This window comes from Narcine bancroftii, chromosome 14, assembly GCF_036971445.1.
Source record: "Narcine bancroftii isolate sNarBan1 chromosome 14, sNarBan1.hap1, whole genome shotgun sequence".
NCBI classification, from domain to species: Eukaryota; Metazoa; Chordata; class Chondrichthyes; order Torpediniformes; family Narcinidae; genus Narcine; species Narcine bancroftii.
In genome coordinates, this window is record NC_091482.1 from 53095281 (window position 1) to 53110202 (window position 14922).

Below are 14922 nucleotides of genomic sequence, written 5' to 3' on the forward strand. Positions count from 1 at the left end.
TTCTTCTCTTCTTCCCGTTGTTTTCGACTTTTCTCTCTTCGCTGCCATTTTCTTCTCACCTTTATTTTTACTTTGTTTTAAATTTTAATCTTGTACCTTTGTGTTTTGTGCATTTTTTTTAACTTTTCGGGAGACGGCTGGAATTCCCTGACCGGCCACTACTCCATCGCGTGACTCCTGAGAGAAGCCATGTTAACGTTGGTCATTCTGATGAGAGCTTAAAGTTAGGGTTCCTTGAGTTGACTGGAGCTGCGGCAATGTTTTTTATCAGGAGTGATATCCGTTTGATTAGGTCATGCAGCATCCATGGAAAGCAAAAGGCCTGAGCCCCTCTTCAGATGTGCTGAAAATTGGGCAGACACCCGAATAAGAGGAAAGGGGGAGGAGCAGAGCCGAGCAGGTTACAGGTGGGGGAGAAACGAGAGAAGGGAGATGATGGGGAGGAGGGAGAGGATGGTAGTGAACGATGGTCTCTGAAAGGAGAAGTGAGGAAGCTGGAGGAAGGGTGTCACAAGGATGATGGAAAGCGAGAGACGGGGAGAGTGGTTAACGGAAATTAGAGAAGGTGAATTTTTTTCATGACTGGCAAGACTGAATACAAGGTGTTGTTCCTCTAATTGGCCTCGACCTGGCAGTACACGAGGCCATGGGAAGATGCGTCACTGTGGTGATGGGGTGTAATCTCTGTCTTACTCTACAGTTGTTCAGTCAGTAGTGTTCCCTGTGGTTCATTTCTGACAGGGCACAGATTACAAGTTTGCATTCATTATCTTTTGTTGCTTTCTAATTTTTTTTGTTTGATCAACCTTAATTGTTGATTTTTTTTTTCCCCTTTCAAACCGGGCACTGCAGGTAACTGTTGTTGAATCGTGTACCATGTGCCTCCAAATATAATTTGGCCTCCGTCTGATGCTGTGGAACACGTATGTGTGGGATGGGGGTGGAAATCAATTTAATCCTGAAGCTTCTCACGAATGAAATATATCAGCACAGCAGCAAGGTAACCATGGCAGCAGGAAGACAAATCTTAGCAGCCAGAAGATGGTGATTATTTCTGTCCTGGGATGAAGGCCGACCACTTCCTCTTGTGGAGGTGGCATCATTGCTTAAAGTAGATCAGTTCCCTGCAGGCGCTCACCGCTGCCCAGCGACATCTCTTGCCATCCAGTTCTATCGCAGGCCGTGCTTTGCTTTGCTGAATTGGTCTGGCTTGAAGTAATGCCAGAAGTACACAGCAGTTCAGGCAGTATCTGTGGAGAAAGAGGGATGTGGGCTACAGTGATGGATGGGAAAGAAAAAGCTGTTGATTTTCTATTCCCACACTTGGCAATGGGAGTGCTTACATTTTACCTTCTCAGCAAAGAGATCGGTGGTTCTCAACCCTTCTCTTTCTGCTCACATCCCACTTTAAGCAATCCCTGTACCATTGGTTCTCTGTGATGAGTAAGGGATTGTTTGTGGGATGTGGGTGAGAAGAGAAGGTTGAGAATCATTGCTCTAGTCCTAATTGTTACTGAAATATTTTTGAGAAAAATTGTCATTGGCCCATTTCCTTTGGAGTGATGAAACCATGCACATAACGAGTCAATTAGATATGATTCAAACGGTTTTCAACCTTTTTCTTTCCACCCACATGCCACCTTAAGCAATCCCTTACTAATCACAGAGCACTGATGGCTTAGGGATTACTTAAAGTGGGATGTGAGTGGAAAGAAAAAGGTTGAGAACCACTGAAATTGATCCTTGGGCAGGATTGAATGGTCGAATCTGTGATTACCCAGATACATTTCCCCCCCCCCCTCCACCACCTTTCCTCATCAGTTACCTCCACGCAGATTTTTACCATCACTTGCCCACTTGGGGTAATTAACCAACCAAGTTGCCCATCTTTAGAATGGGGCAGGGAACTTGAGCACTAAAGGGGGCGGAATCCTACATTGTCTTAGAATGTGCTAACGCTGTGGAGACGGCACTGCTGGCAGGGACCGAACTAGGTCGCTGGGGCTCGGCGGCAACAACCCTGCACCCATGGCTGGGATCTGTCATTCCTCGAGTTTCCTGGTGTTTGATTGGGGAGAAGGTGCATACCCAGCCACAGGAACTAGTGCATGGCTGGTGACGTGCATTTCCTCGCAAATCCACTTCAACCTAAAGATGGAGAGTTCACGTGAATTGCTGCATTTGAGACCAGTTAATGTTGGTCACTTTTGAGACTGAAAACCATGACCAAACTGCAAAAGAATCATGTTTTTAAAATAAGATATTTTAATGTTAATTTTAACAATACAGCCCGGAAGAAGGCCCTTCCAGCCCAATGAAAACCATGCTGCCCGATTATACCCAATTAATCTTCCAACCCCATACTTTTTGGAGGGAGGGAGGAAACCGGAGCGACCATAGTCCCACATGGGTCACAGTGAGAATGTGCAAACTCCTTACAGACAGCGCCAGATTCAAAATCTGGTTACTGGGAACAGTAACTTTCACTTCTTCTAAAGAATGTCACCAGTGTCTCGGGGAATTAGTTATTTGGGGAAGTAAAATAAAATTGGTCAAGCCCTTGAAGAATAAGAACAAAAGAAATCCACATCCCAAAAAAAGGCAGGGTCCAGCAGCCTCCACGTTGTACCTACGGTGTGGAAACACTGGAGATGAAAATGAGGCAGGATGACTTCTGGCACCGTTAGGTGTAGTGATTAGCACTGTGGTCTTAGAGTGCCGGCGATCTGGGTTCAAATCCGACGCTGTACATCAGGAGTTGGTAGGTTCTCCCCGAGATCTGCACGCGTTTTCTCTGGGAGCTCCTGTTTCCTCCCGCCCTCCAAAACGTACGGGGGTTTGGTAGGTTAATTGGGTATTATCAGGCAGGAGAGGTTTCTTGGGTCAGGAGGGCCTTGTACTATGCTGTACCATTAAAATAGTGCTGAACATCTAAAACCATTTTCAAGAGGGATGATTTCATTCTTTGGACAGCATCACGCTAAGTAAATGACCTGGTCCTCCTCCCATTGCTGCTTATGGGAGCTAGCTGTGTGCAGATGAGCTGCCACATTTCCCTACAACTAAGACTGACACTTCAAAAGCAAATCTTTGGCATGAATCACTTCACGGGGGAGTGAAAAGTACAGCATAAATCAGAGTCTAGCTGCCTCGCATCAGTAGGATGGGGCTCTGCTCCACCTATGGTGTGATTGGAATGAAACCAGTTTAACCTATTTGATGGCTCACTCAGAATGAGGCTTCCTTTCTAAGTAAAGCTCCATCTGCTTGTAGGACAAACAAAAGTTTGCAGTTGTAATGTTGGATTCCTCACTTATGTTTTGCCCAATGATTGGGCTCTTCTTTTACATGGGGTAGATCAGGGGGAAGTGGTTTGATTCAAGAGAGAAACATTGGAAAGACTGAATAATTATTCAAGAAACTAAAACTTGAATACTCGAATTTAGATGTGAGTTTGAAATTTTTGTTTGGGGGAAAGGAAGAAGGGTCCAAGATTACTTTAAATTTCTCTTGACTTTATGTACAAGCAACTTCTTCAAAGCATCATTGGGCTTGATATTTCACTGTCCTGTTTGGCTTTGTAGCTATTGGGCAAGATTTGATTAAAAATGAAAACGTGGCATGAGTTGAAATGTTTTTGTTTAAAGTTTCTTTGTCTGCAAGAGAGACTGGTCTTTAAAATGAAAAATGATAAAATAGCAAAAGATCGATGCAAAACAACATTACCATCAGTTTTGTTTAGTTTTCCTCCCTCCCTCCCAGCTGTTCACCTTTTCCCTGAAAGGTGGATCATTTAGATACTTTGATATTGTTTTTAAGCAACAGATTGCTCCAACTTTTAAAGTGTTTGGATGATCTGGTAAAAGGCAAGTTTATTGTCATCTTATTGTACAACCCAACGATCTCCGCTGTTTGGAAGAAGTCTGTGAAATTCAATCGGCCGACTGTTAAAACCCTGAACATTCTTTTGATGGTAGTTTGGAGAGTCAGGCAGCCTAGAAACCGCACTGAATTCTGCACCAATCTTGCCGACACGTTTGGCTCACTGCCAGACTGAGACCACCCACAAATTGGAGGAATAACACCTCATCTTCCGTCTGGTCACCCTCCAACCAAATGGCATTAACATTGACTTTTTTATTTTCCGTTTAACCTCACTCCCCATCTTTGTTTCTCCCCCCCCCCCCCATCTCCTTTCCTCTTCTTCTATTTCTCTTTTCCCTTTACTCTCTTCAGTCTGCAGATGTCTGCCTACTTTTTACTTATTCCTTGAAGGGCTCAGGACCGAAATGTTGGTAATATATCATGACCTCCTCTGGACACTGTGGGACCTGCTGAGTTCCTCCAGCATTTCAGGGTGTTTTTCCAAGATTCCGCTGCTCATCCACCGGTGTGGCAGCCAATTTAAAGATGTCAGTTAAAGGACTAACCTGCATGTCTTTGGGAGGAAGAAGGAGAACCTTGCATATTCTCCATGTGACTGCACATAATCTGAGTTTATTGTCATGGAATTTAGTGCAACTATTGATCTAAATTACATTCCAAAAATAAAAAATGCAAAAGAAAATGAGGATGAAGTGAGGTATTGTCTGTGGTTCATTGCCCATTTCTCACCCCAAGATGGGTGGCACGGTTGGCGTGGCGGTGAGCGCAATGCCTTTGCAGCGCCTGCGACGGGGATCAGGATTCTAATCCCGCGCTGTCTGTAAGGAGTTAGTATGATCTCCCCGTGTCTGCGTGGCTTTTTCCTGGTGGGTCCAGTTTCCTCCTTGGGCGGCACAGAGGGAGGGCTGAAGTGGCCTGTTACCATGCTGTGTGTCTAAATTTAATCTAAATTAAAAGAAAATTAATAAACTACTCCAACAGCATAAAAAGACTTTTCTCTCTGTTACTGAAGCACTATTTTTTATTTCTTGTACTCCTGTAATTGTGAATATTTATTCTCTGTATCTTTTCGTATTTAATACCAGTATCTGCACAGTAATTTGGATAATGTTGGAGTATTTTCTTTATATATAAAATACTAATTTGGCTAAAGCAAGTAAGAAGTGTGGTGTATCTGCACATAGTATGTATATGACAATTATCTCATCGTTACCGCCTGTGCTTTTTGGAGAAATCTTTGTTTCTTGTTGAACCAGAAGTGCTTGAAAGATTGTAATGTATAGACCTCTGATCATGGAAATATCACCATTTCATTACATCTGGAAAAGATTTAGGTAACTTGCACTGTTAAAGCTGATAATTTATACCTGAGTAACTTTTCTGTAATACAAAGGATTACGAGAATTTCTTGTTACAAGAACTTTGCGTCTCATTAACGCAAATTAAACGATTCTCTTGGGTATTCATCACACTTTCTTTTGAAGATGCCTTTGTCTTTGCTCCTTTTTGCTGCAGGCTCTGGTGTCTGAGTGAAGTTTTGGTGGTTTGCCTGTTTTGAATTCTTGACCCTTAATTTTGGACGTGCACCAAGAGTAAGGGCTTATTTGTACCTGTCTGTTGAACCTTGCCAACGTCTTAAACTGGCTCACCCCTCGGCTCTTTTTCCTTGTTGAGGAGTTGACCCAATTTTGGAGCGTCTTCTGTTTGCTTCGACACCAAATGAAGATCTGGTGATTCCTCACTGTGTGATCAGATGTCCACCTCTGCTGGATGCTTGGGCCAATGCAACAGGGAGCTGCACCTCCTAAAGTAGGCAACCTCTGGGCTTTGGGTGGGCAGCCTGCATTCCAAGCCCAAGGCTGTACCTGATGCTTGGTCCTCCTGCCGAAAAGTTGCCTCTTCTGAGGAGATGATCAGTGATGCAGCTTGATAGCACCGTCCCTGTACAAAGACTTCTTGGAAGGGCGGTGGTGATCTAGGTAAATTAAAAGAAAAGCAACACTCTTCCCAGAAGGAAGAGGGACTCGTCCTTGTGCAAGTTTTGCTGAACCCTTAACATAACCAAGATTGAGGCCCTTGAGCCCACTATTTCTGCAATGAATATAATGCCAAATTAAATGAAATCACTGCTTGCACATCACAAGATATTGGAGCAGAAGTAGGCACATTGAGCTTGCTCTACCATTCTATCATAAGCTGATTAATCTATCCACTCATTTCCATGCTCTGGCTTTCTCCTTTCTCTGTCTTAAATACTTCAGTGGCCTCACTTCCACAGCTGCCTGCGTCAACAAGTTCCACGGACTTGCAACCCTCTGGCTAAAGAAATTTTTCCACATCTCCATTTCAAATTGACACCTTTTTATCCTGAAGTTATGCCTTCTTGTCCTAGATTCCTCTACCATGGGAACACACACACACGATGCACATCCTTCCATCCCTGACATGTTTGCCTGTCTATCTAGAAACCTTTTTAATATTTGTATTGTATCTACTTTCACCACCACTTTAGCAGCCTGTTCTAGGTACCTACTGTTCCGCTCCATATTTTGAAAACAACTTGACCTGTACTTCTTAAAATGCCATCCCAAACACCCCCCCCCCACCTTGAATGCATGCCTTCTCCTATTTTGCATCTTTTTGCCATGAAAACGATTATGACTGCTCAACCTATTAATGCTACTTGTAATTTGATCAACCTGCCAAGTCTCTCCATCTGACAAATCAACCCAAGGAGCTCCTTGTAGCTGATGGCCTCTATTCAAAGCACCATCATGTTAAACCTCTTCTGCACTCTTCCAAAGCTTCCACATCCTTCATAGAATGCGGTGACCAGAATTGCACATGGAGTGTGTAATTAGTAAGGGTTGGTCTTTTAATTAATTTGAACAGGTCTCCTACCTCCAGTGTAGGTCAGCGCTGGGCATGTTACAAGCCTGTGAGTTGTGCATGCAATGACAATTGACATAAATTGAGAGCTAGGGTGCCATTCCAAAAGAAGGACATGGTCATGGCTCCCTCCCCCCTCTTCCCCCCCCTCTTTATTGAGGGGTGCAAGGATGTGGGATTTGAGGGAGTGCACTGGGCCACCGTTCCAGTTTCATGTATCTTCATCACTGAAATGTCACTTCTCTGGGATTCCTCATTGGTTTCTTGTTGTGCAGTTCACTGGTGTGTCATTCCTTTCTGTGAGGTCTTGCCTTCCAGGCATTTGCTAATCTGCGAACACATTAGGAGTTGAGTTAGTTTGCTGTGAAATAAGCAATTAACTTTTTATTTACGAGGTGAAGTTTCCTTGGTTAATGTAGGCTTATCAAGCCACATATTATACCCCTATGCAGCTGTCGGGAGGCCACCTGAAAGTGCAAGAGGTGCCTGCGAGGCGCACTTGGTAACCTTCCTCCGGGAGGGATAATCACCGGAGCACTGAGGTCCTCCCCTGCACCTAAATATAGCCGCCTGAAAGCGTCATCACACAATGAAAATAAACAAGAAAATTGTGTCATCTACTTTTACACACTGGGTCAGTTCATTTCGTCTTCTTCTCATTCTATCATTTTAGGGGGTGGAGGTTCGCGGTAGGCCCTCTCTGTTGTGTTCCATGTACGGTTTCCAAATTTGTTCAAATAATGTGACCTTTTTTAAGTTGTATGTTATTTTTTTCCAATGGAATACATTTATTTCTATGTACCATTGCTGTACTCTCAGGCTCTCTTCTGATTTCCAAGTTGACATTATACATTTTTTTTGCTACAGCCAAGGTTATCATAATAAATCTTTTTTGTGATTCATCCAGTTTGAGGCCTACTTCTTTACTTCTTATATTACTTAGAAGAAAGATCTCTGGATTTTTTGATATGTTGCTTTTTGTGATTTTATTTAATACCTGATTTAGATCTTCCCAAAACTTTTCCACTTTCTTACATGCCCAAATTGCATGTAATGTTGTTCCCGTTTCCTTCTTACACTGAAAACATCTGTCTGATACTGTTGGATCCCATTTATTTAACTTTTGGGGCGTGATCTATAGCCTGTGTAACCAATTATATTGTATCATGCGTAACCTTGTGTTTATTATATTTTTCATAGTTCCAGAGCATAACTTTTCCCATATGTCATTTTTTAATCTTTGTTTAAATCTTTTTCCCACTTTTGTTTGGGTTTATAGCTTATTTCATCATTTTCCTTCTCTTGTAGCTTGATGTACATGTTTGTTATAAATCTTTTAATTATCATTGTTTCTGTAATCATATATTCAAAGCTGCTTCCTTCTGGTAACCTCAGGCTGCTTCCTAATTTGTCCTTGAAGTAGGCTTTCAGTTGATGTTATGCAAACATTGTACCATGAGTTATTCCATATTTGTACTTTATTTGTTCAAATGTTAATAAATTATTTCCCAAAAAATAATTTTCTATTCTTTTAATTCCTTTTCTCTCCCATTCTCTCAAAGAAAGGTTATCTATCGTGAAAGGGATTAGTTGATTTTGTGTCAATAATAATTTTGGTAGTTGGTAATTTGTTTTATTCCTTTCTACATGGATCTTCTTCCATGTATTAAGTAAATGATGCAGTACTGGTGAGCTTTTATATAGCACCAACTTTTCATCCCATTTATAAAGTATATGTTCTGGTACCTTCTCCCCTATTTTATTTCTCTCTATCTTGGTCCAATCTGTTTTTTCCCTTGTTTGATAAAAATATGATAGATACCTTAATTGTGCTGCTCTATAAAAATTTTGGTAGCTGCAGACCACCTTGTTTGTACCATTCTGTTAATTTATCTAGTGCTATACTATATGCCTTTTTAACAACCCTATAAACTTGCTCGCTAACTTTAAGGATCTTTGAGTCTTCTGTTGCTCCGCATCGTGAAGAATTCTGCTACTACTTTTTACTCCGCCTTCAGGTTCAAGCTTCCAGAGTTCCTTCACACTTTACTGGGTTGAACTCCATCTGCCACTTCTCTGTTCTTCCTTGTCTGTACCTGTGATTGTTTGGATAGCTCTGATGTTGGTTTTGTTTTGAACGATTGTTCAGTGATGAGATTGTAAGATTGGATACCATTCATACATATTCCCACCACCAAGACGCCATACGTGCTCATGTGCCCCTATTTCTCAGTCTGTCAAAAGGACCACGTTAACTACTGCTCTCAACAGCCACCAATTCCAATGTATTTTAAAATCTTCCAATGAAAATGGCATTAAAAATGTACACCGTGAAATGCAAGATGTTGACTTTAGGTGTATGGGAAGGTGAGAGGTCATTTGGGTGGGGTTGGATGATTGAGCAGCTTAATTCTATCTAGATCCTATCTGGTATTGTTGAGCTCCACAATAAAGGATGAATTTGCTGGCATGGATCGACTGTTCTATAGATTAAATCGCCTCAAATTTACATTAAGGAATAAAATAACTGAAGTGCTCAATAGGTCAGCTAACTGGAGGGAGGGGCCAAGCCAAAGATTAGAATGTGATGCAACATGGTTGGAAATATTAGTTTAGTTCCTCTTTTTGCTACAATTTCCAACGTTGTCTACTTTTCTGGATGTCTGCAATGGTTTTCTTTCCGACAGTGCGATTTGTGAAACGTCTGTGGCCATTCCCAAAGCCCTGATGATCAACGGTGGTCCAGTGATGCAATAACGCCTCCCTAAACCTGCGACTTCTATTGCCTTAGCAGGACGGCAGGCACCCTACGAGTAGGCTCCCCTCCCGAGTTCTACACTCTCCTAATTGGAAAGTGCTTCGTTTCCGGCCTTCAATCCTGAGACTGTCCCACCAGTGGACGTTACCTGCAGGACTGTAGAGGTTCGGGAAGGACCATGTGGAGAAGTTAAAGGGTGGGTAATAAAAGCTGGCTTCAAGAGTGAACTCACACCCTATATGGCTGTAATAATCTGCCTCATTGAGTGATGACTGCTCAAAGTATTTTAACTCGTCCATTTCATTCATAATAAGATGATCCCTCCTTTCCCCCTCCTCTCCCTCCCCATCTCTCTAAGAATTGCACTGTGGTGCAACTAATGGAGCCTCTGCCTTGCAGCTTTGGTGACCCGGGTTCAATCCTTGCCTCTGGTGCGGTCTGAGAGGAGTTTTCACATTCTCACTGTGACCAGATGGGTTTCCCCCATGATCCGCACCTTCCTCCCACGTTCTAAAAGCACGCGTTCCAAGATTAACTGATCATGGAAGTAAACATCAGGCGAAATTCGGGGAAGAACGATTGTTCTGTGATTATAGCATAGATTCTTTGGCTTGGCTTCGCGGACGAAGATTTACGGAGGGGGTAAAGGTCCACGTCAGCTGCAGGCTCGATTGTGGCTGACAAGTCCGATGCGGGACAGGCAGACACGGTTGCAAGGGAAAATTGGTTGGTTGGGTGTTGGGTTTTTCCTCCTTTGTCTTTTGTCAGTGAGGTGGACTCTGCAGTCTTTCTCACCTAATGCTTCAACAATTGCATTTCTAAAGCACATAGTTGGCTTTTAAGCAGCTTGGGACATGCTGGGATTGTGAAAGGTTGTTGATTAATACAAGTTCCTTCCTGTTTCTTACCAAGGATTGCAAACCAAACCACATCTCAAATTTCACACATTCATCCTTGCTCTGCCTTTGGTTTAAATTAAATAAGCATAAAATTCTTTCACATGTTTTGAACACTCTTCAAGGCTGTTAACAATTTAATTTGGATGGTATGGTCTCGTATTACATAGAGTTGACACTGCTACTTGCAATGCTTTTAAAATAAAATTTCATAACGAGCAACCCATTTTGTGACTTGAGTTACAACTGTGACGAGCTCTTCCTGCAGTGGCAAGTGGTTCTTTAAATTGACAGCTGTAAACCTAGCATCTCCTGTGTCAGTGTAACCCATTGGGTTGCAGTGTAGCAGTGAGAATTCTTTCAGTGTCATGAGTGCTGCAATTGCATTGTCAGAACATTTTGTACAGTTGTGATGAAAAGAATAATTTCCAGTTATTAATTTTTGGTGGAGGTTTGATGCCGGCTAGCAGTCAGAAGTGGAATGTTTCTTTCAGGGTTGGCCTATTTACCAAAGTGTTTCATTTTGCTGTCTGGCTAGAACAACCCTGTATTGGAATGGATGTTTGGGCCATCCAGAAAGCCAAATCTTCAATCCTTAAATTTTTGAATGACTTCAATATTTTTTTTTGTCGTTCATTCATTTCTTCAATTTTAAAATGTGGACATGCAGGCCAGTAACAGGCCCTTTCAGCCCATGAGCCTGCACCACCCAATTAACCTATAGCTCCCATATGTTTTGAAGGGTAGGAAGGAACCGGAGCCTCCGGGAGAAACTCACGCAGACATGGGAGAACGTTTATAAAAAAAAAAACAAACTTCTTTATAAGCAGCGCAGCCCCGGGTCGCTTGTGTGGAAACGGCATTGTGCTAACCCGTGCCGCTCTTTTCGAAAATCTATTCAAATAATCTGTCAAGACTAATTTTAAGGTCAGTTATTAAAGAGTCACTGTCGTCCCTTTATTTACTTGATGTGTCAGAATAATTGCATTAAAGAGTCGGTCTCAGTAGATCTCCGTCACTCTATGGCTATCAAGAATGCATATTTTTTGTTATTTATTTTGCTCTCTCTTGTGCTCCACTCGCCCTGTTCTCATTTCCTCTGTACCTTTTCCAGAGGCATTAATTAGAATTTTGAGCAAAGTTGTGCCACGCAATAACTCCAAAGGATTTCTTCTCCTCAGATTTATTTCTCATTATTTTCTTCCCTTCCAACCTGTAAATTTGATGACCATGTATTCTACCCAATGTCCAAATGAAGGGATGCTCTGTAATTTTTGTCTCATTGCAAATTGCATATAATAGAGACCTCAAAATTGAACTCAAGTGTGCGTTTTTAAAACTCATTCCCGCACGAGTGACGCCTCCCTCAACCTGCCACTTCAAACGCCTTGGTGGGGCCGCTGGCTCGCTACCTGCAGCCGGTTCCCCCTCCTGAGTTCTGCACTGACCTGATTTGGAAGGACGCCTTGCCTTTCCTTCGTTACTGGCCCTAGATCTCGGAGCGGTCCCACCAGTACACTTCACCTGCTGGATGGCTGAGGTTTGGGAAGGTTCATCACCCCCTCTGGGGAGGGGGTGGGTGTTGAGGGATATGAAATAAAAGCTGGTTTCAAGAGTGAGCTCCATGTCCTGTACAACTGTAATAATCTGCCTCATTGAGCCATGGCTGTTCAAAGCATTTTTACTCTTCTGTCAGCTAACTCTGCCTTCCACCCCCTCCTCATCTCACAATTTATGGAGACTCTGGATTACAGTTCCAGTGACTCGGGTTCAGTCCTTGCCTCTGGTGCTGCCTGAGTGGAGTTTACACGCTCTCCTCGTGACCTCATAAGTTCCTCCTCCCACCTTTCAAAAGCATGCGAGTTCCAAGTTCATTTAATCTTTGTAAGGTGCCCTGAGCGGAGTAAACATTGGGAGAAGAGGCAAAATTGGCCAAATCTGATTCTGGACACTGCTACATCATTAAACAACTGTCCAATCACTTGATTATGAGGCAGATGCAGATGTCTGAATGGATACTTGAATCAGAATTTACTGACTGTGATGCGCCATGGTAGCAGCAAGCAGACACAAATCACAAAAGTCTGCACTACAGGCTTTATTCTGCTAAAAGTCTGTACACACGAGTTTTAGCTGTGGTGGCTCAGGAGGGGCAGCTCGGGCTTCTATTTGGGTCAGCTGATTGACAGCTGGCCAGGTGGAGTCAGCCCCCAGGTGATCCTTCTGCAGGTACAGAGATTGCCCCCTGCAGTAGGCTGGTGGTCATATCAGCACACTGTATTGAACCTGTCATGAAATATGTTGTTTTGCGGCAGCATCACACAGTGCAGATGCTGTTATAAAATTGCATTTAAAAATAAATAAATTCGTGGGAAAATTAGGTAGTGACTGTGGTCCATCAGGAACCTGATGGCAGAGGGAAAGGAGCAGTCCTTGTGCTCCTGGGTGTTTGTCCTCAGGCACCTGTACCTCTGTCCCGATGGGGTCCTTGAGGATAGAGGCTGCTTTCTTAAGACATTTGCACAGAAGATCAGGGGCCAGGTGCTCGAAAATGAGTTTAGTATCGGAGTATTTTGATGGCCAGGGTGGTCACGGCGAGTTGAAGTGATTGTTTGATTCCCCAATGTAGTGGTTCTGAACCTTTTTCTTTCCACGCACACATCACAGAGCACTTATGGCATAGGGAGTACTTAAAGTGGTATGTGCGTTGACAGAAAAAGGTTGAGAGCCACTGACTCATTCTAAATTTCTGCCCCCATCTCCCCTGAAAGGAAATGCATCTTTTAAAGGACTTGTTTCAATTGCATTGAACTTCATTCTCCAGTTTAGCACATATGCACTCCCACCCTATCTTTTGATCCTCAGTCTTGTTAACATCGCCAACATTTGTGAGAGTAAGTTTGGAGAATTGTGTGCAGTTTTAGTTACCTAACTACAGGAAAGATTGAAAGAGTGCAGAGAAGATCAACTAGAATTTTGCCAGGACTTCAGGAACTGAGTTACAGGGAAAGGTTAAATGGATTAGGATTTTATTCCCTGGAGCGTAGAAGAAAGAGGTATTTAAAATTATGAGAGGTATAGATTGAGTCAATGCAAGTTGCTTTTTTTTCCATTGAGGTTAGGCGAGATGCAAAGCAGAGGGCATGGGTTAAGAGTGAAAAGGGAAAAGTTTATTCTGCTAAAAGTCTGTACACACGTGTATTGGGGGGAACTTGGGAGTGTGGAACAAGTGCCAGCCGAAGTGGTGAGTGTGGGCTCAATTTTCATATTTAAGAAAAAAATTGAACTGGTACATGGATGGGAGGGGTATGGAGAGCTATGGACTGGGTGCAGGTCAGAGGGACTAGGCAGAAAAATAGTTCAAAGGCCAGAAGGGCCTGTTTTCTGTGCTGTTATGTTCTATGGTTCATGTTTAAGTATTCACAGCATGAATGGCCCCGTGTTGAGAAGATATTTCCGTTCCACCATGGGTTTTCGATAAGGACCAGGATCTGATGAAGGGACATTTTACTCTTTCCCTATGGTGTATTTGGGGGCTTTGCTCTGGTGTGGATTTTCTCTGTCACGATCATTGACGCTTCTTCCCATTGTTTGCTTTCCTTTCTCACAGGTTTTAAACGAATGCTGGCCGAAGTCCTGCTTTTCCAAATTTGTGACCTATCAGGGTGGCCTGTAACATGGATGAGCAAAAGGAGATTACAAAGTGGAAGTCCTTTCGAGCAAAGACCAAACCCATTCTGCAGAGCTTCAAGGGAAAGGTGTCGAGTAAAGGGAAAGCAATGAAGCAGCGACACCTCCTGGATCAGCGGATGAGCGTGTCAGAGCCGGACATGCTCCAGGTGTGCAAGAGCTACCCCGAGAGCTACCCCAGTGTTCTCCTCCAGTCCCCTGCTCTCAATTACTACAGCAGCCCCTCCACCCCGGTGAAGAAACCAGACGAAAGTAATGAACAGGCTGCCCTCCAAGAAGGAGGGGAGACGAGTCGACCAACAAATTCCTCTATGGAGAATGAAACGTCGGCACCCGTTGGGTCATCGGCCATCGTGAACGATTCCAGCGCAATTGACACAGAAAGCCTGCTAGAAAGGAACTTCACCGATGAAACAACAGAAGCGAAGTCTGTGGTAAGTGATACTGGTCCTGATGTAGAGGATGAAAGGAATTGATTGAGGAGAGGAAGAGAGTATGTTCTGGAAGAAGCAATTACATCAGAATCTTATTCAAAGCTGCTCAGCGGTGATGTCAAAGTATACTTCACCCAAAGGGCAGTGGGAAGCTGAAAAACTCGTCCCACCAAAAAGTTATTTTGAGACTGGGAACTGAAGGAATAATTTGCTTTTTAGATGGCCAGGAATGCAAGGTTTTCAAAATTAAATGCTATTCTTTAAAGCTAATATAGCACTGAATTTTTATTTTGTTAAAAACTGAAGAGTGAATAGCTTTCTTCTGAAGTCATGAGTCTGGAAAGTATTTGTAAAGAAATTTTAAAGTTGT

General features: G+C 43.0%; 1 protein-coding gene across 6 annotated transcripts in view; it reads left to right on the forward strand.

Annotated features, from left to right (window-relative positions):
- Window positions 1-14922, forward strand: part of LOC138749300 (multiple C2 and transmembrane domain-containing protein 2-like) — a 328465-nt gene that overhangs the window by 28623 nt on the left and 284920 nt on the right. For all 6 annotated transcript variants that reach the window (XR_011348548.1, XM_069910510.1, XM_069910511.1 and 3 more), the window contains exon 2: window positions 14039-14552. Coding sequence is in view for 5 of the 6 variants with exons in the window: in XM_069910510.1 (XP_069766611.1) it covers window positions 14106-14552 (447 nt within the window). In the remaining variant the exon portion in view is untranslated. The remainder of the gene's footprint in view (window positions 1-14038; window positions 14553-14922) is intronic.